This window comes from Electrona antarctica (genome assembly GCF_951216825.1).
Source record: "Electrona antarctica genome assembly, chromosome: 4".
Classification (NCBI taxonomy): domain Eukaryota; kingdom Metazoa; phylum Chordata; class Actinopteri; order Myctophiformes; family Myctophidae; genus Electrona; species Electrona antarctica.
Genome location: NC_136809.1, coordinates 24,517,878 through 24,544,421, shown reverse-complemented (window position 1 = coordinate 24,544,421; position 26,544 = coordinate 24,517,878). Strand labels below are relative to the sequence as shown.

The window sequence follows — 26,544 nt, the reverse complement described above, 5'->3', positions numbered from 1 at the left end:
CCCCCACTCTCTTAATAAAACGTATTACTAGACTCGTGAGGATACCGATAATTAACATACCTTTTTTTTTTAATAAAGTTTATTTACAGATTTTACAGACTTATTAAAAAAAATGTGAAATGTTCCTTTTTTGTACGGTAATGTACAGGTCTGAAATAAGACAAGTACTAATGACATGTTTTAAATCAAACAGTGGATATGTTAAAAGTGAAAGTGCTGGTTGTCAGGGACCTGGAAAGCGTAGCCATCTGTAGTGGAGTCTGGAACCACAGATTCATCCTCCTCGTCCTGAAATACAAATTTATATTATTCATTTAGGGGAATAGTATAAAATAATTGGAATGTAAATGGAACGCATTTAGACCTGAGGCCCATTTTGAAAAGGCCTTCCAAAATCTAAGGCGGTTTTATGAAAGACACCCTAAAACCTGAGGTCTTTCTGAGAAACTTCACAGAATTGAATCTGGAAAAGTACAGAAAAAGACTACAAAACTACAAGGAGATGATTGTGCACGTATTCCCTGCTTCAGAGATGAAGTAATACTACCGCGGAAGCCGGTCTTTTTGTTTTTTTTAAAGATTTTGTCTTTTCTGGTTTTATTGATAGTATAAGTAAGTGAAGATAGACAGGACAGAGGGAGAGAGAGAAGGAGAGAGACATGCAGCAAAGGTTGTTATGAACGGGACTCGGACACACAACGCACTGTCAGGCCAGAGCCTATATGTGGCATTGTCCACTAGGCCAGCAGGAGCCGGTCTTCTGATGTTATTATATCCATTAACCAGTGGTAGAGGCAAAACAATAATAAGCGTGCTGTAGCTCTGAGCAGGGGTTTATTGGCCGGTCGCCTTTTACGGATAGCCCATTTGGGACAAAACTGTGGACAAATCTCCACTATTATTAAAGACAGACTTAGACAAAAGAAAAAAAAGAATTGTTGAGTGAACAAAATAAGTGATTTAGCGATAAACCCGATGTGCGTGGTCCGAGCTGATATGCGTTTGGGGATGGAGACTTTTTCCCTTATTTTTGCCTCTACCACTGGTAAATGGATAGAACATCAGAATTCGTTAACAAAACTGCTAGTCCAGAATACTCCTTTAAAGGAGAATTCCATGCTAGAAGGCTTTCTTACCTTTCTTAGTAGTTGTTACGTCCCCACCAAAGAGGTCCAGGTGTTTTTTTGTGCAAAAACTCCTTATTGGCTATTTCCCCTACCATAAGCCCTCAATGAATTGCATTGGAATTGAATGGGGCTATGGGGTGTTGTGCTAATTCGCTTATTTTCATCGAAATTAGTAGTAAAGTGTGCCGCCTGGGATATTATTTACATTATGAAGAGAGGATATATACAAAGAAATATATAATTTTGAGCAATGGAAATAAGCAAATTAGCACAATACCCCATAGCTCCATTCAATTCCCATTCAATTCAATGCAATTAATTTAGGGCTTATGGTAGGGGAAATAGCCAATAAGGAGCTTTTGCACAAAATAACACCTGGACCTCTTTGGTGGGGACGTAACGACTACAAATAAAGGTAAGAAAGCCTTCTAGCATGGAATTCTCCTTTAAGGGGAAAGTAGTGTGGCCAGTCTAAATGGGTTAAAAGCATGGGATTTTATCAGCTTTAAAGCTTAATCATAGTCCATTGCACAATTGTGTCGCTTGCAGACAATGGCTCTTATCAGCAAGCGACATTAGGAGACTAATACAACAGACTACTTGCCTCTGTTGAGAAGTATTTATCTATGATGTTGTGGGAGGCCTTGTAGATGGCCTCGTTCTCGTGAGACTGCAGTGCTTCGATCTTGTCCAGACCGCCACATTCCTCAATCATCAGACAGAGTTTCTCCGTCTGATCCATTCTGTCCGCTGCCTGGAGAAAAACACACCGTCACTTGAGGCTAACGGGGAACATGCATGCAAGATGATGAATGCCTGACACAATATAATTATGTCAAAGTCATTGAAAAATATCCACAAAGACCAATCTGTGTGGTTTGTCAAGACATGGTGGAAAAGATAAAAAACACCCTGCTCCCTCAATTAAGTGCAATACTATTTTTTCCCCAATGGCTGTAAACCCACACTTGCCATTTCTCTCAATGCCACCGTTAAAAAAAAATTGGATCATGACACAACTACACCCATTTCCATCCAACTACATTTTCCACCATTTGTAATGTTTTTTTTTTTTAAATACTTACTACTACTGCTCCTACAGTTTGCCCAAATGTTAGTACACATTATGCCTCTACTCATGTGATAAAAACATTATTGGCTTTCAAAGTTAGTGGGAGTGTGCTACTATAGCAAACAAAACATCTAATCAACCTCAAGTTTGAATCCCATGTTGAAGGTCCTCTACTCAAATCAATACCAAAAGTGATTTCACTTTGACCCATAGGGGTGGTACAACTGCATGTTGCAGAAACACGATTTGGCATTTTATTTTGACAAATCTTCTCCAAATTAGTTACACATGATCTCGTGAGTCCTATGACAATGTAAATGGCAAAAGGTTGTAGTGCTATCTACAGTATGCTATAGTAAATTGCCTTGTGGTTGGATGTGGCCCCTGGTGTGATATACCATACCAGCAGCCCAAGTTTAAATTCTGATCAGTACTTAAAAATCACACCCGTGTGAACTGAGTGGTGAAAGGTCTTATATAGCCTGATCAGCTGTGGTCTGACGTAATGTCAGTGACCATGGTAACCATGCTCACCTGTGCACGGACACAGGTACACAAACATACAGACAAAGCTGGTTGTTGGAGTGGTTTGCACCACTCAAAAATCACACAGGTATGAAATGAGTGGCGCTCTTGACATCGATTTATGTTATTATTTAACCATGATACAATGTTTAATTCACGTCATATTTAGCGGAATTATCAGCTCTTATCATCATACATCATCCCATACTGGCCAATCAGAATTCCTGTGATTGGTTAGCTGATTTGCTCGTTTACATACAACGTACATTTTCCCTTCAATGTCAATGGCGCTTAATGTTTTGATGTTTAATTTACATAAAAAGCGGACATCCGACATCATTTCTCCGTTCACCGTCAATGGCAAAGCTTGAGACATGTGGGGACAAAAGCTGTTTATAGAAGGGGCTAGCGCCCCTTAAAAATGTATTTATATCGGCCACATGACGTCTCACGTCATCAATGTTTGTTTAACTGCTGCCCTAAACGAACATTAAAAAGTCCATAGACTTGGCTGCCATATGACATAATTTTCAAAAGCCATGGATTGGAGGTGCTAGCACCCTCAAAATACAGCTGCATTTCTCAATCTCTACATCCTTGACGTTTATTTGTAAGAAGTCTGGGTAGCTCAATTGGTAGACTCAAGAGTACTGCCAACTCAGTCTATGAGTAGCATAGCTTGGGTAAATACTGGGAACTGATAATGGATGAGGTGCTCCACCTCAGCAATCCATCTCCCAGTGGTCTAGAGTAGAGCATTGAAAATGGGATAGACATCCTTGTTCTTGGACAATACCGGCAAAAATACCACTAACGCACCCCAAGCAAGTGGGAGTAATGTAAAAAGCGTCAAATGGATTTAACAATACTTGCTAAAAATGACACATTTCTGGAAGAACTGCACAGATGTGGAGACATTTTTCAGCCAATGCAATGAGTTTGTCAAGTTTTGGAAACTTACCATGAAAATGTTAGTGACAGCATCTAGGATGACCCGGATGACTTTGGCATCTTTGACGGCGAGCAGGCACAGCAAGGGCTCCATGACGTTGCATTGGACCAGGTAGGCCACTTGCTCTGTGGTGCCCCCACTAGTGTAGTTTGTGATGGCCCATACTGCCTCCTTCTGGGTCTTGTAATCTCCCTGAACATAGACATTTAGGAGTAATGTTAGGTTTTCAATGTAGTGGATCCTGGGAACTACAGGTGGTATGAGTCCTCCTAGAGAAATGGCATGGGTCCCAAATACAATCTGCTTTTTGACTAATTATACTAGTGTTTAGTATGTTGAAAATGTACTAGTGTTTAGTATGTTGAAAATGCATCTGCATTTATATACAATCTGAAAACATAATTTGCCACAGAATATACAAATGTCACATCATGATGTGACACACACAATTTAATTAAACAAAATAAACAAGGTACTTGAAAGAACATAGTATTATGTTAAAAATAGCATGCATCGCCAGACTGGAATCCTTTTGAATTTGAATGCATCATCATCATTGTTTTAGCCATTTGTCCTGACATAAATGGTCAAGGCAATGCAAGGTAGCCACAGATCAACGAGACTGAATTACCATAGAAGCCACTGACTTAAAGTAGTGAAACTAGGCTGTGAATTCATGTTGGTTACAGTAAAAGATACTGTGAAAAGATTTGGGAGTTAATCAGCTTGGAGGGGGAGATGTAATGAGTGAAGTTACTGAGACAAGGGTCTTGTCACTTTAAGAGGTTGTCTGTGTCTTGAGTGACGTGGACATGCCGTCCACGTCATGAAGGAAGTTTATGTGTTGCCCGAGCTTTTGGAGGGAAGCTAAATAAATACTACTACAACCGACATAAGAACTCACGGAGTCTGCTTGATATATTATATGTTCTGTGAGACACATCAACAGACATTACACCATTTGAGCAAGAGACAAAAATAACAATAAGGGTATCTTCATTCTTGCTTTCAAGGTAGACAACCTCTGGTGGTCAGCACTCAGCACTATGGTTGAAATTGAACTTGGGTCATCTAAGCCTCAATATATCGAGGTACGGTATAGCACTACACAGAAAACGGGTTACGTCAGATGCATACTGTATAAAAATGTATCCCTAATATACAAGTACACATCCAGACAAACAGATCTTTTTTTCCCCTCATTTCAGACCTGCTGAAGCACTTCTACCAGGATGGGCACCAGGCCTGCATTGATGACCTCCTGGATCTGAGTGTCTTTTCCAGCGGTGATATTGGACACGGTCCAGGCCGCTTCCTTCTGGATGTTGCTCTTCTCGTGGCGCAGCAAGGCTGGGAAGGCATTGAGAGCGGCAGCGTTGAGCACACTCTGCGTCTGCTCATCTGTCCCCGTCACGATGTTACCCAGCGACCGCAGGGCAGGGGTCTGGGAGGGAACGGAGAGAAGACGAGAAATTAAAACCTGGAAAGCATTTCAGATTTTTGCGTTGGCTATTCGAAAATAGCAGATGTACAAGCTCACAGCACGTTGCTTCATGCCGCGCAGCGAGCTTGTACATCTGCTATTATTTTGAAAGTGTGAGAACTATTAATTTAGAAGGAATTTGTAGAATTGGCCTCCTGTCTTAATTGTACTGTAATCAAAATAGCTAATCATGATTACAATTAACAATTCGTAATCCAGAGCGAATTACAGATGATGATTTTTGGTCAAAATATCAAAATTATCTGTAATGACCCATGAGCCTGATGTATGGAGAGTGATGCGTACCAAAATGGCAAGATCGCCACAGGCTAGGAGCTCCACCATGCGTGGTACCAGGCCAGACATGACCACCACCTCTATCCTCTCATTGGGGCCATCTGTCAGGTAGGACACGGCCCAACAGGTGTCGGCCAGCACCTCTCTGTCGTTGTGGTACAGGAGGCCCACCAGGGCTGGGAGGAGCTGCACCACGGCCTCCAGGGGGGGAGCAGGATTCTTGTTCCGACACAGGTTGGACAAGGTCCAGGTGGCGTTCCGCAGGTAGCCAGACTGGCAGGACACAAAGAGTAATTTACAATTGAGAAATAACAGTAATGGACTACATAAAAGCTTCCCCAACTTAAACTGGTTACTCAAGAGCTTCGGGTAGATTCATAGATAAGCAGCACACAATGCTGAATTAGCCTCACGTAGCAATTCTAATATCACTGCGTGGCTATTAGTCTCCCGCCCCATATTTGCATACTGGGCCCTGGTTGGTTATAGCCTGGTTCCAGACGAATCTGGTTGGCTCGTCACCATTTTGGCCATGAAGTCCTCCCGCAAATGAGAAGGGTCAAACTTAATCTGCCTGGGGCAATATGCATTGCAAAGGCAGATGAAGGCTGGCTACACGAGGCTAATGCTGAATAGAGGAAAAGTTATTTATAGATGGGTTCAATGTATCCATTAAAAAAATAAAAATAAATCACGAATGAATGACAAACAGCCAAGATTTCAGTGAAACCAGCCAGTAGTGTGGATGAGAAGTTGAGAACTCACAGGTAACACCGACAGGTCTGTGCCTCCCAAAATGGACAGCAGTGGTGGGATTACACCATCCTTGATTACTTGGTCTCTGTAGTTGGAACCATCACCTGGGTACCAAAAAGTAATTTTGTCAACATACTGACCCGGGCAACTTAGAATCTATCTGACTGGTCACAGTGGTCAGTGACATGTATTGCGTTTATTCCCCTAGCAATGTCCTTGGCTTCTTTTCCGTTTGGTCTAAATAAGCAAACAGACTGCAGCCTAGAGGTGTGCATACTGCATAGTTGAGCCACGTGGGTTAACAGCTTTAATTTAGGGCATCTGAATATGGTTTAACCCAAGTTTGTTTTGATGTTTTCATTACCCTCTGGTGGACACTAGACACACGTGTATGATATACATACGAACTTGACAGCCTCAAAGTAAGTGTTTCGCATTGCTTTGCTTTAAATAAAAGTCACTGTCTTGAAGCCCAACAAACAAAACTTTGCTCAAGTCTATGGCGATTGTGGTAGCCATTTTAGCTTGAACAAGAACGGGAAGAAGGACTTTAGTGTCATACTCAAATCCCATATTGGATGTGTACCTGCGATGTTGCCCAGTGCCCAGATAGCCTGCTCACTGACATGGAGGTGTGGCGAGCTCACAAGGAGAACGAAGGCTGGAATGGCCCCTCCTTCTACCACCGCAGTAGTCTGTAACGAGTTGCCCGATGCGATGTTGGTCAGGGCCCAGGCCGCCTCAAACTGGATGGGCGGGCATTCAGAGAGGGCCAGGAAGCTGACAAACCTGGGGATAAGGCCGGCCGCAACAATGCCGTCGATGGGCGGGTGCTTTTCCCTGGATAGGAGCTTTCTGCAGCACAGAGAAATCAGAGGTGCAGTTTGTATATTAAGGGGTTGTTTACGAAGGGACCACTCAGGATTTAGACGAGGGGTGTCAAACTCAATTATATGTACAGCAGAGGCCACGTCAATGTAATACCTTCCCATACTTCCAAACACAGAGATATAAAATAAAACTAAAAAACATATTTAGATATTTAAAATAAGATGATGAATGACATTATGTTCGTGGAAACGTTCTTGAATACATTAGACGGGGATAAAGCATACATAGTGTAGTATTGTGTTATTTTTTAAATTTGTATACAATGTTTATGCTGCATTTTGCATATCCGAAATCTGCCAAAAGAAAAGTCACACAAAACATCCACTGAGTGCGATGCGTATTATTTATATTCGTAGCAATGTTTCCTCAGGACAAAATGGAGTGAAGCAGTAGCAGTGAGGATGATCCCCTGATCCGATAATTATTTTGGCCTGTATGACCAGTGTAATTTGTTTACATATCTGGTTTGCTTAACCAAGTCTTGTGTGAACACTAAAATTACCAAAATCAAAATTTTAATGTTTGGTCCTTGATCCAGACCTTCTAGGCAAACTTTGGGTGTAAAAGCGCCCTTCGTTTCATTAAGGATAGAGTATTTGCTCACAGTACTGTGCTGTACATATAATATATACACATAAATTCTAGGAATGTCTTCATGTGGCCAGCCTGTGACATAAGTCATCTATAATGTTTGTCTATTATGTATGACTCCAAATTTGGGAGCTAACATTAAATAGAAAAGAAAATAGTGGAGTTAATTCTGTGGCCTACTGGTCCAGCGCTTATTATAGGTAGGCACTAGGCAGGCGTTTGAACTGTCCAACTGTCCTCTGAGATGCAGAGCGAGTAGACAGCCATTAGTGAGACTAATTATATGATGAAGGTTGAAAAATGGGTGAAGTGCTCCTTTAAGTATCCAGACCACAATCCCTGACTATTTGGACTCTGGACAAGTAGTCCGACACCATCCCTTTTGACAGTAAAGCCGTTCAGGCTCAGAGCTCCTTACCTGGCTGCCTGTGTTGCCTGCAGTTGATGATCAAGGCTTTGACTATTTACTCCTGCCACTATCTCCTCCACCGACCAATGCTGAAAAGAACACACAAAAACAGCTTACCACACATAAGCTAAACCACATCAAAGAATTTCTAACATTACCATATTTATTACAATTGTAGACATTCACATGTCTAGGATTGTTCGAGATATATATATATATATATATAACAATCGAATCAGCACGTGAGGATTATGAGACTCCAACCATCTCTAATCTCATGATCACAGATTATGTTATTACACTACCAAACGTGCATCTATAGCACACGCATGGCAGCAGTGGCTCAGGAGTAGAGTGGCCGGTAAAGCATCCGGATGGTTAATGGTGCATTTACTGGGAACTGTGAGGTTCTTGATCCTGGGCTACCCAGAGTTAGTGTTGAAGTTGCCATGGTTCACATGATGCTCATACTTCACGAGCGCCATGGCTTAACTTCCGCCTGTTTTACGCGATCACTACATTGTAAACGTGTACATAAACATTCAGATTTCAAATATAAAGTACTCGCCACATGTCCCAAGGGTGTTTTTACTGGGACAGCGATTAGCATGGCTGCATTCCGTGTTTAATAAAAGACATTTTTATCCAAGCTGTTTTTTTGCCATTCAACTACGCGACCCTATCGGTCGGGAGGAGTGTGGCACTGTGTGTTCGATATAGGCACGCTGGCCCCACTGCCAATATAGACTAATAGGCGAGTGCACTCCCGGTGTGCAAGTGTGAATTTTCCAAACGAACCCTGTGTGCGGACTTTATATTTGAAATCTGAATGTTTATGTACACATTTTCGGTGTAAATGTAGCGATCGCGTAAAACTGGATTCAGTTGCGTCATGACTGTCATGATTATGACAGTCATGTTTCAAGGCTAGTGTTGAACTTGAAGTGTCCTTGAGCAAGACTCTGAACCCCTAATTGCTCCCGTTGTGCAGGTTGGTGCCATGGTGTGTGGTTTCCCCCACTGAACCGTGGACCTTCTGGTTTCCAGGCAGTTGTTACCCGTTCAGCTAAGGCAAATTACAAGACATTTCTAACATGCAACTGTATTTGTCCAGACTACTTCCCATATGGAAAAGGTTGTCCGTCATCCATGGAGTACTTATATTTGACAGTGCTCTGATGACAACTACCAACCACTGCAAGTGCCAACCATTCTAGAAATTAATCTGAGGCATCACCACTCACCAGTGTTACCCAATTATGAAAGTATGCAGCCAGGGCCGCCTGACTGCTTCTACTTCGCCTAGGACCCTAACATGCCATCTCTGATGTTCTTCTAGCTCCTTTCCCACTCAACAAATCTGAGTCAATGTCACATGCTTAATTCTAGTTACCTGTGAATTGGGGTCTATCTCCTGGAGAGGAGATGTTGGATCGTCTAGAAGGCCACCGTCACAATTCCTTCTCTTCAGGATCTGTTCATCCTTCTTTGCCTTGCGGAGCTCCACGTTGACTTCAACTCTCCGGCGCCTGAGTTCCTAAACAAATTAAGTACACAAAAAAATAAGTATTAGTTGATCGTCTCTCAGGTGTAACTGACCTTCTCGTAACGTTACAGTAGCTGAGCCGGCCGGCGGTGCGGGGCACTTCTTGACAGCTCCAACTTACGTTGACATCTTTTCCTTTGTTTTTGAACTGGGTGAGACGAGCTCCGTTGCTGTCGTTGTTGGCAGCTGACATCTCCGTTTGACTGTTGAACAACAAAACACGAAGAAGACAATCTGTGGAAATAAAACACCTGGTGTGAGCAAAACAGGAATTGTTATCCTCTTTCTGTCATGGGATCGGCTAAAAACATTGATAAACGAACTGGCGTTTAGCTAGCTGCCGCAGCTAGCCGCGAGGCTGTGAACGAACAGCGGCAGGGTGGCTTTCAGTTGGCGGCCACCATGTGGCCCACTAAACCCAAACCCTTTCTACTACTGCTGCTCATTCTCTCCTAAACTAAACACAACAGAACATGGGTATAATGGCGCTCTGCGTGCCAAACAAGTGAAAATGTATCAATCCGACACGCCGATAAATACTAAACATGATTTAAAAATGCATATTTTAATCACGCGGTACGCGCTTACCGAGCCCTTGCTTGGTTGTTCTGGTACTTGTTGTGACGTAACGTAGGAATCGCCCTATAGATGTAATGGCCGCGTGGGGCTGTAGCGTCACATTATTAACCCCTCAACCCTCAACAGTACGCTTTAAATTAAACGGGACCCCCGAGTCTCTCTGTCTACATACACCAACCTTCGCCAAAAATACCGACCTAAAAGCTCACAACGCGTCGCATTGTGAACGCCTTGTGAGATTTTGGGTCGGGTATTTTTGACTAACGGGACGTTTAGCCCCCCCCAGTCCATGCCGGGGTTCAAGTGGTTAAAAGAAAAGCGTAAACACGAACACCATGTCGTTGTTATTGGCAACGGTCTGTTATCGCGAGAGTGTATGGCGGCTAAGTAAAAGGAGCAAGATCCTTGGTGAATGTGCTTATTCGGAATAAATGTGTCATGCCGTTTTTAATTTATTTTATTTAAAGCGAGATTATGTACGTGATAATGAATACATTTAATAAACCGCAGAGCCGACCTGTTACATTTTATAAATGCACGCTAGCTTACGTGGAAACGTGCTGACCCAGTGGCCTAATGGATAAGGCATCAGCCTCCGGAGCTGGGGATTGTGGGTTCGAGTCCCATCTGGGTCGTATTTAGTTTCTCGTTTTACCCAGAATAGCACAGGTTACATACTGCAGATACCATCGTGTGGGAGATATCACCATGGCATTCATGTATGAGTGTCACTGTCCAGTAGCCTGCTGACGGCAAAATAAAGGAGTACACGTCGCCACTACTATTAACCCTTGAATAATATAGGCCTAGTGATAGAATTATTTTAACATTCGTCAATTTATCAATTACGGTAAAAGGCGTGCCTGTTTGATTTGTCCTTTCCGGCTTTGCAGAATAAACCGTATTTAACAGCGAGCAAAGTGTATTCATGTTACTATTTTATTCCTCCAGAGGGCAGTAATGCAAGGCAGTCGGAACAGAATTCCACTGACTATGGGATAACCCACATTAACTCTATGGGATAATCATTTTGCAGGACACACGCTTTTAATGTATGACTTATTGATTACAAACTGTATTTGAGATGGCGATTCGATATTAAACATAGCATACCACAACTCAAGTTCACATCTGTTTATTGCACTTTCATTTATTTTAAGGATTCGTCATCCAATCTTAGATCCATACCAAATTACCAACCATACAGGAAATAAATCTGAAAATTTACATTGGAGATCAGTAGACAAATGCTCAAGCAGAAAAGGGCGGAAACGAAGAAAACAAAACTATCGTTACTTACCGGTACTTATTATATCACTGTGTTAAGTAAACAGCAGAGGCTATATTTTCACTACACTATAGGGGCTTCTCTAGTTCTCTGGAACACATTCATGAATGAAAAGAGTGTGTGATCTGATGTCATGTCACAGCGCTGTGGTGGGACGTCCCGCCTTCCTTTCCATCCCATCCACTTCCATTCCCATTCCCAAGCAGTCAATATAAAACTCCCAGGCATCCCTACACTCCGGCAGATTTAAAACACTGTCCTCACGGAACCATTCAGGATGACAGGGATTATTTCACTGCTCTTGTTTCTTGCAGTTCCGTTCCTTAATGCGGAGGAGCATGTTGTTAATGGTGAGTTTAACCCCTTTCTTATATTTATATTTTTCCGGTTTATTATATTCCGATTTATATACCTATTCCTTGAAAAGCGCTAGGCCTATATAAATCATATGTAGCCATGTAGGCTTTTTTTTTTTTTTTGACAGATATGCTACAATCATATTCCTCATACAGAAATTACAGAATATCTAATACTGTTGTTGTATGTGTATTGTTTGATTAATTAAGTTGTAGCCTCGGAAACCCAGACGTTTTTTATTTCCAGGGAGAAGTTGTAGCTGTAGCCTACAATTAGAATCTCCAATGCTTCAGATGCCAGATCTGTTCAAAACATCTCAAATTAAACATGCAACGTTTTTACTTTATAGTCAATAGTCAATAGGCTATATATATTTTTTGTTTGGCTATAGGCTATATTTGTTTATTAGGGAACAAAATTAGTGGTGATTTTGTAAAGAGTTTATGAGAACAGATCTGATTAGATCTGTATCAGATTGTTTCTCGTTGATGGGATCGGGACTTCAGGAGTAACTCAGGTCTTTAGTTTTTTTAATTAACATTTTCCTTTTGCCTAAAGATCCTAATCAGGTTTCACTTTTTAAACTCAGAAATATCAAAGTCAAAGCTTATTATTCCATAATAAAGTATCAAGGTCCCGTTTGGTAGTGGTAGTGGACAACAGTTAATAAATACTGTAATTGGCACAGAGAAAAACATTATCATGGTGGTTGCTAGGTCCTGAGACTGAGTTATAAGAACTACAACTGTCGATCTCAAGGAATTCTAGTCTTAAAATGGTTGGCAGACTAACCATAGGAGTGATATATAATTTATTATTTCAGTAATTTAATTGCATTACAGGATGTGTCTAACTGGTATGTATACATTATTCTGTCTCAATCAGAACTGTACACCCTCATCGAGAAAGGCCAGGGTAGCTTGATGGATCCTGCCCACAGCAACCAGAGCAGGCTGGGGGTTAAGGAGCCCTCGCTGCCCATCAACGAACTTCTGGAAAAGAGCAGCAGAACAGGGGAGAGCAAATATTCCCTCCATCCACTACCCTCGGGCGTCTGGCCCAAGCATAGTGACCTGGTGCCCATCCCTCGCCACCACAGTCCTCACAACAAGAGCAAGAAAGGCCCCAAGATCGACCGTCTAATCGAGCACAACAGTGACAAAGCAAGGGCAGACGCAGCCGGCCTGCTTCCGAAGACGCCACTGACAGAAAGCACTGTGGCCATCACCAACCGCACTCAGCAGAAACCCAACGCAGAGCCCCATGTCAACATCAATCCCCCACAGCAGAGTGAGGCAGAGGGCCACCCCAACGCCAGGCCCAGAGTTCAACCCCACCAACCCCTGCTGCCGTCCCCGCCACACCAGCCGCCAGCCCCCTCCCCACGCAGGGAGCCAGCAAACAGACGACTGGATCCGGAGGAGAACCGTCCGGGGAAATCCAGCCTCTATCAGTCAGGTTTGGCCAGCGCCGGTCGAAATAACAGTCGCCCGTCTGTCCTCTACAACCGACGGTCCTCCAGCCTGCTCTTCCAATTTGATATCCTGAAACGAGGTATGCGAGATGACCTGGTCGCATGCAATCACAGTCAGACAGTGCTGCCACACACACACACACACACACACACACACACACACACACACACACACACACACACACACACACACACACACACACACACACACACACACACACACACACACACACTTATATATAGTACACAGGAACACACAACTGTAGAGTATATGTTCGTGGTATTCAGGCTGGTGAGCTTTTTATTACGATGGTCACAAAGTTGTGGAGGGTTGGGGGTGGTAGATGCTATCATGCTGGTATGGACTCACAACTGAAGACATTTAAATAGCATAAGCTAAATATGTTTTTACAGTCAGTGTCCTATTTGTCTTTCTACAAACAATACATTCACACAAAGAGTTCACCCAGCTCACAGGAGTCATGTTGACAGTCAGTCTGCATCGTTAAGACTGCATCTGCTGCCACAAATTGCTCACTCATCCCTCAAATCTATCTGTCAATGTGTCACTTTGTGGTGAGTCTCAGGGACATGCGAGGTTATGATGATGAAAATGCAAAACAAGTGAGATCAGCTATGATACTGTAATTATGGGGGGGATACCCCCCCCATCCGTGCAGAACCACACCCAATCCTTTACTGGTGGAATGTGATGCCTGGGTTTTGTAATGACAACCCTGTCCTTTCTAATGACACTGGAATGAGAGTCTGCTGTCTCCGTGCTGGCACAATAGTCGACGCTCACTCGCTCTTGTCCTCTTTCCCTCTCTTCTTCTCATCCCTTGCTCCTCTCTCTGTCTTCTTCACAGAGTCTGATTTCACTCACGATGCCTTCTGTATGAGTGAGTGCAGGAAGGAGAAGGAAGAGAGAGAGTATTACTGCTACAGTGAATTTGGTACGTACTGTATTCACTCACAGGTACAGTAGAAACATAGTGCCTGCAACACTCCCAAAATGAAGAGGGTTTTAGGTGCACAGCCAAAAAATACAGTGAAAAGAGAACGAAGCCAGGACTGAGTAATGCCCTTTCACAATTGTTGTATTTGCCTCACTGGGACGTTTCAGCTCAAACAGCCTTCATCAGTGTGATGAAGAACACTGATGAAGGATGTTTGAGCTGAAACATGTCCGTTGTTGGTCCCAGCAGTGAGGCAAATAGAATTGTGAAAGGACATTACTGAGTGCTGGATTCTTTATTTTTTTTCAATGTACAATGGACAAAACTTCTGAACATGTGATTAAATGGTCAATGATGTACTTCGAACTAATACTATCAAAGTAAATTGTCTTTTCCAATTATTTTTATTGTACTTTGCTCATCTTTAATAGTGATTATTGTGTTACAGTATAGATAGATATAGTACAGTATACATGTACATTAACATAGTTTTTTCCATTGCAACACTGTCCTCTGACTTCTTTTTTCATTTTATAATGATTTATTGCATTGAAGACATTTTGTTAACAAAAAATATTGTCATACAAATTTTTATCCCAGGTTTGACAGTACATGAACGCTAAACTGGTTTTGTGGTTGTAAAGGATAATTGGTAATGCTCTGGGAAAAAATGGGGAAATACATGGTGGTATTTCGATCTGTAATGGGACATTTTCCATCTCTGAGTCCTACTGTTAACGGAATATAAGAAGCCATACCAACAATTCTGGGGGTTTCATAAATTCCACACTTTACGTTCAAACATTATGAACACAATGGGGTGAATTTCACAATAAACTCATGATATGTTTTCACGTGTTTCTTGTCTCGAAACAGCCGTTAATGGGATTGTTCATGACATTGACATGGTGCGCAAAGGAATACGCCTGATAACGTTAATGGTGAGCAGTGAAGGCTTCTACAAGATGAGTCGTCTATACATGACGCCTGACAGCTTCTTCTTCAAAGTCCGTCTTCTGGTTCTCGATACCTACAAGTGCAGCAAGCCCTGCCCGGATCTCAAACTTGGTATGTACAACATCTCTGAGATAGTATAAGCCGCAAAAGCCAAAAGGTTGGTTTGAGCAGTTGTTCTCAACATTTTCAGGCTGTGATCCCCCAAAGTAATCACATTTGAACCCCCCACCCTGATAAGCACTTGGAATTGTGGGAGTTGAGTTATTAGGCCTACATTTAGTTTGATTCGGTTCCACATATAAATATTGTAAAAATAGCCGATCAACAAAATCAAGCTTGTAGATCCGTAGATCGACCTTTTTTTTAACTGTCATCTGGGGACCCCCCAAAAATCGTGTGGAGACCACTGGTTTAGAGAAGCTTGTGACCACAACTTAAGGTGTAGCTCCTAGGACAAGCAGATACATTCTGGATGTGGAAGTAAATTAACAAATGCTTTCCCTTCATTTAATGATATGAAATGTGCAGAACCCCCCAGTAGAGCTGCTCACACATGGGTGTCAGGCAGGCAATCTGCTTGCACAGCAAAATCCAGTGTTAATTTAAATTAATACTGTAGGCTAGTTGCCTAGTTGTTGATGGGGAACAGATGGTGTTCCCAGATGTTAATACTCCTTGCATCTATTCTACCAGGTTGTTGAAGGATATGGGGTTTTAGCCCAAAAGAATTGTGTAAAAAAAAAAGATTGGTTGTTTGGTATTGTTTGTGTGATGTGATTTGAAATCTGTTAAATCAAATAAATGTATATATTATTTAGTATATTTCTTATACAATTATTATATTTGATATATTGGACATGATTAGCTTGTATCCACTTCTCAAGAAGACCTTCTCAATGTCTCCTCTTTTAGGGAGCAGATACATTGTGATGGGTCAGATCTATCATAGGAGGCGCCACCTTCCCAATGACCTCCTGAGCCTGCTGGGGGGTAAACTGAAGCCGGGGGACGGACTTCTGCGAAGCAACAACTACGTCAAGAGGTTTAACAAACGGAGGCATCAGAAAGCCCTTGAGGCCACCCGCTCCAGGTGTAGGTGAACCAAAGACACGCCCACTGTACCCACCCCCCTGCTGCAGGGGAAGAGACATTGTAGCTGCTTATATGAACTGACCTTTAAGCAGACCGCCATCATTGCAGGAGAAAGGAGAGCTTCTGAAGAAGGCAAGAACTTGTGGAAAGGTGATGAATCATAAGCCAGGCTGTTTTTGTTTTTACCTTTTTTTTGTACAGTATCTCAAAGAAAAAATGTGTGTTCTCTTTGACAGAAGACACAAGCATGGCGAGTTCAATGTTTTCTTCTGCCACATTGAATTTGCGGCGTCTATCAAGGCCGGACCCGCATTTTTATTCCTTAAAGGACCACTTCACCACTTATCTTCATATAATTGGTCCTACTAATGTTCATGATAAAATGCCCCCCAAAAAAGTCTACTCAGTCTGTGTCTCATAGCCATAGGAGGGCTGTGGGCAGTTCAAAAACCTGTCCACCAGTGACATCATCGCTAGGCAGATTTTTGTTTAAACAAGATTTGTTTTTGAAAAATATTTAGATTTTTTTTATCGTGAGAATGATTCCATTATCGCATTGCAACTTTTCAGGAATAGAAAACCTGCACTTTCTGGTGGATGTGTTTCTGAACTGCCCACAGCCCTCCTATGAGACACAGACTGAGTAGGAAAGAATTGTGGCATTTTATCATGAACATTAGTGAGGACCAATTATATAAAGGTAGGTTGAAAAGTGGTCCTTTAAACAGTTGAACTCATTTCAGCTCTTTTAGCTCAGTTTAGTGTGGCCTCATCATTATGGGCGTTACGTTCATGTCTGGCACATGAAGTCACTCAGTTCAACTTAGTGCAGTTCTCTGATTGGCTCTTCTGAAAAGGAAATATTTAGCACGAAGGTGAAGTAAACCCCCTTCTGATATTTAGCATGACCTGAGTTCAGCAGTTCAATAGAATAACTCAGATGGGGAAATTTATTTGGCATTTGATGCTGTTTAATTTAGCAGGGAGCCATATTTAAGAGTTTTTCTTTTCTTTTCTTTTTTTCAAGTGTGTGAATCAAGTCCATATTTGTCCCGTGCATGATACTCTGCCAGCTCCAGCCTGCTAAGTCACACTATGACACACACACACACACACACACACACACACACACACACACACACACACACACACACACACACACACACACACACACACACACACACACACACACACACACACACACACACACACACACACACACACACACAGGAAAGACTTTCTGTTTAATGTTCTGCTCTAAGCTGGCAGACAAGAGGAAGTTTTCTCTCTTTGGAACAGCATCCATTGCATTCCACTCTAGGTCAATACAATTCTTCAATATCAAACCCCAAAAGTTTTTAATGCAAATCTGTGTTAAAGCAATGTATATTTAATCATGATGTAGAGTAATTTATTAACAAATTTGTTCATGCAATTTGCAGATCATGCTTCATTGTTTTCCATACAAATGCTCATAAGGGAAACGTTTGAGATGTCACCGTACTACAAATCCAAAATCGTAATCTTTGTGAGGGGCGCTAGCCTCTCCTATGTCCAGCTTTGAGGGTTTGTGTAAACACAAACATTGTCCTAACACAAACATTGAATGCCATTGACAATGCATGGCCAGTTTTTAGTGTTTGTCCTAACACAAACATTGAATGCCATTGACAATGAATGGCCAGTTTTGAGTGTTTGTGTAAACACAAACATTGTGTAAACACAAACATTGAAGACAAAAGTGAGGACGCGAATTGTGATTGGCTGGAATGAGATGATGTAAGATGATGTATGATGATAAGAGTGTCCTTTACTTCACACGGGTGTGATTCTTTTTACACCTTTCAGTACCCTGATTTAAAAAATAATGTAACCCCTCCTCCCCCCAATTAATGTTCTTTTTCAATAGCCTGTCTCCAATAGGGTGAAAACAACATTTACATATTTGTACTGTCACAGTGCCCCTGTCATTGGGAAACAGGAAATGCACTAACTATTATTGTTTTGGGGATGGGGGGTGGGGGGCTGGAAAAGCAGCAACAAGACCCCAGCAGATCAGCGGGAGACAGGACCTTTGCTTGTCACGAGAGAGGCTTATTTTTCTAACTTTAATTATGTGCGCTCGATGAAATGTCTGCCTGAGGAGACCAGGACATCAAAAAGGGGCCTGGTTGTGTGTTTTTGTAGGAGGCATGCCATAAATCTAATCAAAGGGATCTGATCCTCTCTGCACCTGGACGCACGACTCGGAAAAGCGCCTCCGCTGCAGCTCGGCTGTGTAGAGCGGTAATGCCACCTTTGGCTGTTGTTTGGTCGCTTGCACAAAACACACACACACACACACACACACACCACATACCTCTCTAGGGAGGCCGATCAAGGCTCAAAGGAGGCATTTAGGCATTTAAGTAAGGGTGATGAGGAGGGAGGCGTGGGCCAGGTGAAGGGTTACGTACATATCGTTGCTGTCAGGCAGAAACCTCTTATCTTCATCTCTTTTGCTATCTTTGAACTTGAACCCTGAATAGTAACAGTTTTGGACATATGATGTTTCCTCCTGATAGTGATGATAAAATGACACAGGGAGGGAACAGAGGATCCTCCTCACTCCTCCCTCAGTCTGTCAGGATAGAGAAGAGAATAGTGGAAAGATCCAGTCTGTCTTTCCTCGAATTCCTTCTCTTTTTTATAGACTCAGGCTTGGCTTTAGCCTGGCCACAAGCAGACATGTTATGCTTCATCAAATGGCTGTGTCGTATCGACAAAAGGTTTATACTTTAAAAAACTTGAAAACATTGTTTGTCATTCGGCAAAGTATGAATTCAGTCTGTAATTTGTAAACCAAAGGGATAGAACGAAATGTTTGCACTGAGAGCTTACATGTTGCTTTATTATACATGAACCCAATAAAGATTTGTACTTGTTTTGTACCCAGTAGTGTGATGTGAACTTTGTGTCTCAGTTTGTGCAATTGTGCATATGTTGGACAGCCAACCATTGCAGGCCCATGCCTGCAGCATATAGCTTTTAAAATAACACACACACACACACACACACACACACACACACACACACACACACACACACACACACACACACACACACACACACACACACACACACACACACACACACACACACACACACACACACACACACACACACACACACACACACACACACACACACACACAAAATGTTATCCCATTGATGGGCTGCTTATCACAACCATCTGACCTTGACTGGTCATGGGAGCCTTACTGAACCATTGAGTCACAATATCAATGCCAGTGATAGCATGAGAAGGGTCCCTAATTAAGCTGTAATGACCATAGGCTCCATCTGCCCGTGGGATGGATGGAAGGAGGTGGTGGGGGGGGGGGGGGGGGGGGGGGGGGGGGGGAGGGGCGGGGGGTGATTTGGGAGCTTGAATACTGAGCTCCGTCCGTTCCCAGGCTGGAGGAAGCTTCTATCTGGGATCAGTGCTGGAGGGAACAGATGCGGGCAGGCAGGAAACAGGAGCCCGCTCCCATCTCAGCTAGCATCACAGCAGGAGGACATTCCAACTGGTAGAGCGAGAGCGAGGGGAGAGAGAGAGATAGATGAAGGGGAAGGAGATGGGGAGGGAAGGAGAAAAGGAGGTGGGGAAGGGAACGAGGGAAGAGGGGGAGGTGGGAGCACGTTCCTTCCTGTGTGACAGCCCCCAAGCCAGTGAAGCCACAGAGACAGAGAGAGATAGATAGATAGATGGGGGCTTGTGGTCATCTGCGGTGTGTTTAGTGTCCCTGCAACCTTCTGGATTCACTTAGCGGTTTTGAGTGAGGCGGGGGGAGGTTTGGTAGAGGAGAGTGGTGTGAGAGGGAGACAGAAAAGGTCAGCTGTAGAGGTTGCTCGTGTGTACTGCTACTAATTTGAACACAGGAAGAGTGTGCATAGCATGTTAGGGTCATGACCTTGCCCTTGAGAGCTCACCAGAAGTGTCTACACACTAAAATGCCTTTTTCCTCCTTCTCCCCTGGCAGTCTGAGATAATTGATTGGACCCCTGCGATGCATTCATCTGGCCTAAGCTCTTCTTCCGTGGTATTTAATAAAATGGGAAGTGACAGTAATTGGCACTTTTAAAGGAAAGGTCAGTCTTTTAAAAACTGACCCCATCATTGATCATGACTTTGTGTAGCAACACCAGAACATATACCGGTAGTATTACACATGCTGTCAGAAACATAACACTATCCCACTAATTTAAATTAACTGATTTTCAGGTTAACACGTATGCATTTTATGCTGTATAAATCAGGTTTTAGCTGTTTGAATGGGACAAGTTAACATGATGAACAGGGGCATCATTTCCCCTCCAATTCACAAGGTCAGGCACAGTTGAGTAAGACATCAAAGACACGACACAACACTTTAGAAAACTGATGTCAAAAACAGTTCTTTATTATCTAGGATGAAATTTCCTATCAAGTACAAAAAAGGATATCTTCTGAGTTAATTGCCACAATCTGTTAAAAACATAGTGTACTTTTTTGTATCCCTGGTCATGTCTTTCTTCAACATTTATCCACCCAAAAACCAAGAGAACCATTCACTGATATGAATAAATAATATAAGAGACGCAATCTTATAGAAATTGTGATGAACTGGTTCTTTCCTTAGCAATTAAAAAAGAAAACCCTTTACAAGAGTTATGCTATACCCCCCCCCCCCGGTCAAAACCAATTTGCACACAATATGCAGCACTTTTTATTATAAAAGGGCAATTTCACCTAAATGTAGAGAATTAAAGAGAAAAAAAATAGACAGTTAAAATGTACAAGTCGGCTTAAATGTCAGTTAAAAGAGCTAAAAATCTCTCATCTCTTCATATATAGACAGCCATAATTTACAAATAGTCAATAACGCCCGAGTATAAAGCAGGGGGACATTTGTATTAGACTAAACTGTGAGCAAAAATAAAAGAGACTGGCATCACATCATCTCTCAATTCTGCCTCTCCAAAGAAAACCACCGTGCTGACGAAGTGAAACTGAAACTAGGACTCCTTAATTTTGGAGTCGATTTTCATCAGATATACTGAGACGCACAGAGCTACATAATTGCCTCTTTCCCCTCAAAAACGGTAATGATAATCACTGATTAGAAAAAAATCCCAAATATGCAAAAAATGCTGCTATAAAACTGTCATACAAACCCCACGGTAGAAAGATCTCTCCGACCCCCCCCCCCCCAACACACACGGTTTACTCCCAGACGTGCTACCACAGACCACAACATAATTGAGTTGATGCTGAGTGGAAAACTCCATTATACAATTACTGAGCCATGCGTTTGAGGGTTAGTTCTGTGAGTTGAGAGATACATGTGAGCCAACCTGTCAAACAAAGTGAAATATTTTGGCAGGGGAGGGCCGTGCAAGATAGTATAGAGCGGGAGGGAGAGACAGATGGACTCTCACTGATAGGATGGGAAACAGAAAGATGCAACGACGGAGTTAGTAGTACATACGAGGGCACGGGTTCTAGGATGTTTCAGGGTTGATATAGAATACTTTTAACCGCCTTTCTCCAGTCCCAATGCTCGATTCCGCTTGCCTCAAACACGCTTCCCGTCTACGTGTCCTTGACTTCTCCCAGAGCATTCACAGTGAGGCAAGGTATGGTTCTGGGGAGGGCCAGGATCAAAGACATCAGTTCTCTGAGTGAAGGTTTTGGATCAACATTCTTTATGTTCAACAGATCAACATCCCATTATGGGGTGGAAAAAAAAGAAAATTAAGAGAAGCCACAAAACCAGGGCTCATAAATAAGTCTGCCACGGGCCAAACCGCACCTGACAATAATTTCACAATGGCTCTCTGTTCTGAATGGTGCTGAAGGTGGGTGGGAATCGTGACCCTTTCAGAAATGTACATTTAGGTGATGGGGCTCTTGAGATCGATGAGGGACAGCCCTCTATTACCCCCAACACTATTGTCTATACACAATATTCTCATTGGTGGAGACGACAGAAAACTTCCACCTATTTTAAATTTTCAGAAAAATAACAATGCTTCTAAAAAAATACAGTGCCATTGTTTATAAATGTAGAATTTCAGCAGTGCCGCGAGGGGAGTGACACAACATGAGAAAATCAGAACATGATCAGGTTCAGGTTCTAGATAACACCAGACTCTGGTGTGTGTGTGTATTGTTTTGGTTTGTCTGGAAAAACCTTCGAATTGAGAAGTTGAGGCGGCAAAGTTGAGACAACTGGAAGGTAAAAGTATGAAATTAAAGTTTCACCACAGGCTAGGAAAAGAGGAGCTGACATCTGGCCATACAGGATACACAAAAATAGAGATCAGCTATAGAATGAAGACGACTCTCCAAACATCTACTGCAGCTCGGTTCCACAGCTGCGTTCCACAGCCCTCCAACCAGTTTAGAGCTAGCTTCACAGGCTGGCCATCCACACTGTCCACTGTCCTCCATACACTTCACCTGAATAGGAGGACCACCTTGGTCAAGGCAGCTAGGCCCCAGAAGATGGGGGCTGCTTTGCCCCAGCATCTACCCCGGGACACGTTTTGCAGTTGTTTTCCTCGGACGCTTTGGATAATAAGGGGCTTTTCAATTCTGTTCTCTTCCATAACCGCTACTGTGGACGTTAAGGGAGGCTGAGGGGTCTGTCCGGCTGGGTGCCACTGCATCAGTTTGGTGTTGTCATTTCAACAGGGACATGACCCCCCGTTCAGATGGGGACGGTTTTGTGTGGACATGGCTCAGCCTGCATCGAACCCCCATGGCTTAATTCGTTCAGCGTAAACTGCGAGGGTGCCGTTTTGACATTTATCTTTTAGAATGGACCTAAGAGGCTGATGATTGCAGTTTGTTGTTATGAGACCTACAGAGACAGGCAGAGAGGAGGAGCAAACAGTTGGATGACTTGGTTGTCATTTCTTTCTTTTTTTTATTAAAAGCTTGACAATATGACAAAAATATGCACTAGACAAGAGGTGGGGATACAAAAAAAAAACATGTATTGGATGCCATTGGGGTCAGACATTTTTGGAAAGTTAACGCAGCCATGTTGGTGAAATGTTAACCAAGTGTCATAATGTAACGTTAGCTCAACAGTGTATATACAAAGACCACATTACATCATGAAACATGACACTTCCATGCTCATCATATTCACAACAGGAGAGCTAACTAGATTTCTTCTCTCACTGACCTCTCTATACAAGTCCTACCATTATTTCCTTTAGAACATAAAAATAGTCCTTCACAAAAGGATATAATATGCACATAAAATAACATATACATGGAGACATCCGGTAAAATGAAAAACTAATAACTGTCACTTTTTAAAACAGTCAGCTTTGAGTTGAGGTAAAAATGTTCCATTATGGTGAATACAATAAACTTGTCCTGTCAAGTTTGCAAATTATAACTTATCTTTGTTTGTGCTGTGGAGCTTATCTGAAATGACAATATCAAAAATTATTTGTTTTGTGTCCAATATTTAATATCATTTAAGAGATTACCTTTTCCAAAACAAAATATCAGTCATCTCTCTGCAAGGACTGTACGAAAATAAGCTTATTTTTCCCTTGCTTTGTGTAACCAACATGGCTGCCATTATTAGAATTAGAACATTAGATTTTTTCTTCCTTCTTTTTTCTATTTGAGGTTCATGTCCTTCTAAAATACTAATGGAAGCACACCTATAGTGTGGTTTTAATATATGCACTTTTTTTTTTTTTTTTTTAATATAAATCTGTAATGCTGTTTTATGGAAATAAAAAAAACAGCAAGGTCCAGGATAGGCCAATTGTCTGTTTTTGTGTGTTTTTTGTTTTTGAGTGACCCCGGCACCCAGGAGTTATGACATCACAATCTGCAAGAGAGAGAGAGAGAGAGAGAATGGATGGTGTAAATACATGCAGATGAAGCACATGATAACATTACACTTAGGTTCAGGCTGGACGCACATTTCATGAAGAGTGCCTTGGACTAATTTTCTTTTTGACTTTAGGTGTTTGAAATGCATTAGATACACTCAACCTCACAAAATAATTTCCTCATGGGGATAATAAAGCCCAGTCTTGAACTCTAGCTTTCTCTCATCGATCATATGACTACATTCTTGTTACGTATGAGAAACAAGAATTTGTTTAAGTACTAGGTTTTTCGTCTGAACGTACAAAATCGTACCCTACAATATGCCCGATCAAAAGAAAATCGCCACGTTGGCGGTTGAGGTGAATTCAAGTGGTCAAGCAGAGAAACACTGAGATAAGGACAGAGAGGAAACTTGAAAACACGAGGATGGATGAAAGTATGAAGCATGTGTCGTGCAAAACAGAGCTTGAAGACGCAACTGCAAAATGTGAAGGCACTCCATGTCGCCTACATTGTTATAGCTACAACAGCTTCCTACACAAAGAGCACTTTTTAGGAAGCTGTCAGAGCGGTCGGATTATTATAATATCTACATATTTCTTCTGATGCATTGCACATTTAAGTGCAACATGATGTGCACTGCACAATCAGTGCAGTGCAGAGGCCTGCCGTTTAGTCACAGCCCAAAACATTTGCAGATGAGTCCAACTATCAGAGGGAGATCGACACGAGAGGTCAAAGACAGGAGTCATTGACGTCAGAGGAAACATACACAAGGTCACAACTCACATGCAAAGACAATTTCAAACAAACAATCTGCTCAATCTACATCTGTAATGTGGATAATTGATGTTTAATATAATATTTTATTTTGCCTTTATTTAGATAACAAAATAACTAAACAATTAAGTGGTCCATGAATTGTGAAGAGGGGTAGTGTGTTTAAACCACTACTGTATATAGCATACAGTACCGTGAATGTACATTCAGTGACAATACACTGAGTGTGAGTGAAGGTAACCCTGTTGCACTCCTTCCCTGTACCATCAATGACTCTCCTATTTTCGAGGTAGGGGGTGGTGAGCAGCAAGTGACATCACTGTCACAGTTGCCAGCATCTTACCTGCTGGCTTTGAACCCTTTGAGCTTCTGAACAAAGAAGGTCTCCAGGACCTCGGCACTCTGGTAGAAGGGCGAGTCACTGGGGTTGTAGTAGCGGCAGTTGTCGAAGATTTTGGTCATATCCGCCACAAACTCTGTCAGCTTGATGTACTTGCGCTTCTGCAACCTCTCCTCCATGGTGGAAAGGTCTGTGCACCGGAGATGAGAGATGGACTTACTGAATACCATTTGGCTCTTTGCCAAAGACAAAACATCACATACGCAGAAAATAAATGCACTTCTGGCAGGAAAGTCAATGAGGGTCTAGCAGTATATCACGATTTTTCTCATCGACTTGCCTCCAGAAATCTGCATACTTGCTTCAAAGTAATTGCAGCCTTTGTGGCATGTGCTTGATAAGCATTCAAATATGCATCTTTGGAGTACAGTTCATCACTTTATATGTGACAGCAAAAATTCAAAGCCTCCGCCAGCCCTAACCCCAATCGACTCACTGGTCAAAATCAATTACCGACATCTGACCCGCTGTCATTCCTGAGGAGAATGTCATTAGACTGAAGTTCCTGTGAACACAGCTGCTGCCAAATGAACCAAACCTCTGACGCATCACTGAATACAAAGATCTTTCATGGTTCTACTTTGCCACTTGAATAAAACAAAAATCTTAGTTAGATATCTGATGGTTCTACTTAGTCCCTTGAAAATAGTAAGGCTGTCCCTGAACATTCGGGGTTAGAACGTTCGCTCGTTAGGGTTGGCACTCGAATCTTAATTAATGGGCTTGAACCATTATTTTTTTTGTTATTTTTCTCGAAAATATATCTCGGCGAGAATGCGATATGCATAATAAGAGTACTATGTTCATGTTGTGTTTACATGTTACATGTTATTAATAATCAGGGGGCACACAACCGGTGCGCCAGTGCGCATACGTCGTCAAAATGTTTTCTGCGCGGTAGATCAAAGTCATGCAAGGCGCATTTGCGCACCAACAGCTGAGACAGTTATGTAGAGAAATCTGACAGGCATTCAAAAGGAACTCAAATGTGATCTTAACTAGTAACTATCTTAGCTACTATGACACTTTCCCAAAGTTACGTGCTCCTCTCATAGTCATAGTGCTAGTCGCTAAACCACGCGACCATAATTATTTACAATATGAAAACCATGCATCTTGAA

At 42.3% G+C, this 26,544-nt stretch overlaps 3 protein-coding genes across 5 annotated transcripts in view; 1 reads left to right on the top strand and 2 right to left on the bottom strand.

Moving 5' to 3' along the window:
- Nucleotides 1-36: 36 nt before the first annotated feature.
- LOC306921931 (importin subunit alpha-1-like) lies at nt 37-10,471 on the bottom strand. Its single transcript, XM_079499264.1, has 11 exons — nt 10,238-10,471; nt 9,771-9,883; nt 9,497-9,640; nt 8,113-8,192; nt 6,799-7,067; nt 6,222-6,316; nt 5,466-5,729; nt 4,887-5,120; nt 3,686-3,868; nt 1,732-1,881; nt 37-288 (listed from the first exon to the last, which is right to left on the bottom strand). The coding sequence occupies exons 2-11, from the start codon at nt 9,840-9,842 to the stop codon at nt 202-204; spliced, it is 1,578 nt and encodes a 525-aa protein (XP_079355390.1). The 5' UTR covers nt 9,843-9,883; nt 10,238-10,471; the 3' UTR covers nt 37-201.
- A 2,325-nt stretch (nt 10,472-12,796) lies between these two features.
- Nucleotides 12,797-16,363, top strand: LOC306921231 (UPF0450 protein C17orf58 homolog; the record flags this gene model as incomplete). The annotated part of the gene is made up of 4 exons (XM_079498342.1): nt 12,797-13,427; nt 14,217-14,303; nt 15,183-15,374; nt 16,176-16,363. 4 exons carry the CDS (start codon nt 12,797-12,799, stop codon nt 16,361-16,363), a joined length of 1,098 nt encoding a protein of 365 aa, XP_079354468.1.
- A 6,907-nt stretch (nt 16,364-23,270) lies between these two features.
- The window catches only part of LOC306922474 (nucleosome-remodeling factor subunit BPTF-like), a 52,445-nt gene continuing 49,171 nt past the window's right edge, over nt 23,271-26,544 (bottom strand). For all 3 annotated transcript variants that reach the window (XM_079500112.1, XM_079500113.1, XM_079500114.1), the window contains 2 exons: nt 25,367-25,553; nt 23,271-24,238 (listed from right to left, as the gene is read on the bottom strand). In XM_079500112.1, coding sequence (XP_079356238.1) covers nt 24,232-24,238; nt 25,367-25,553 — 194 coding nt within the window. In that variant the 3' untranslated portion in view covers nt 23,271-24,231. The remainder of the gene's footprint in view (nt 24,239-25,366; nt 25,554-26,544) is intronic.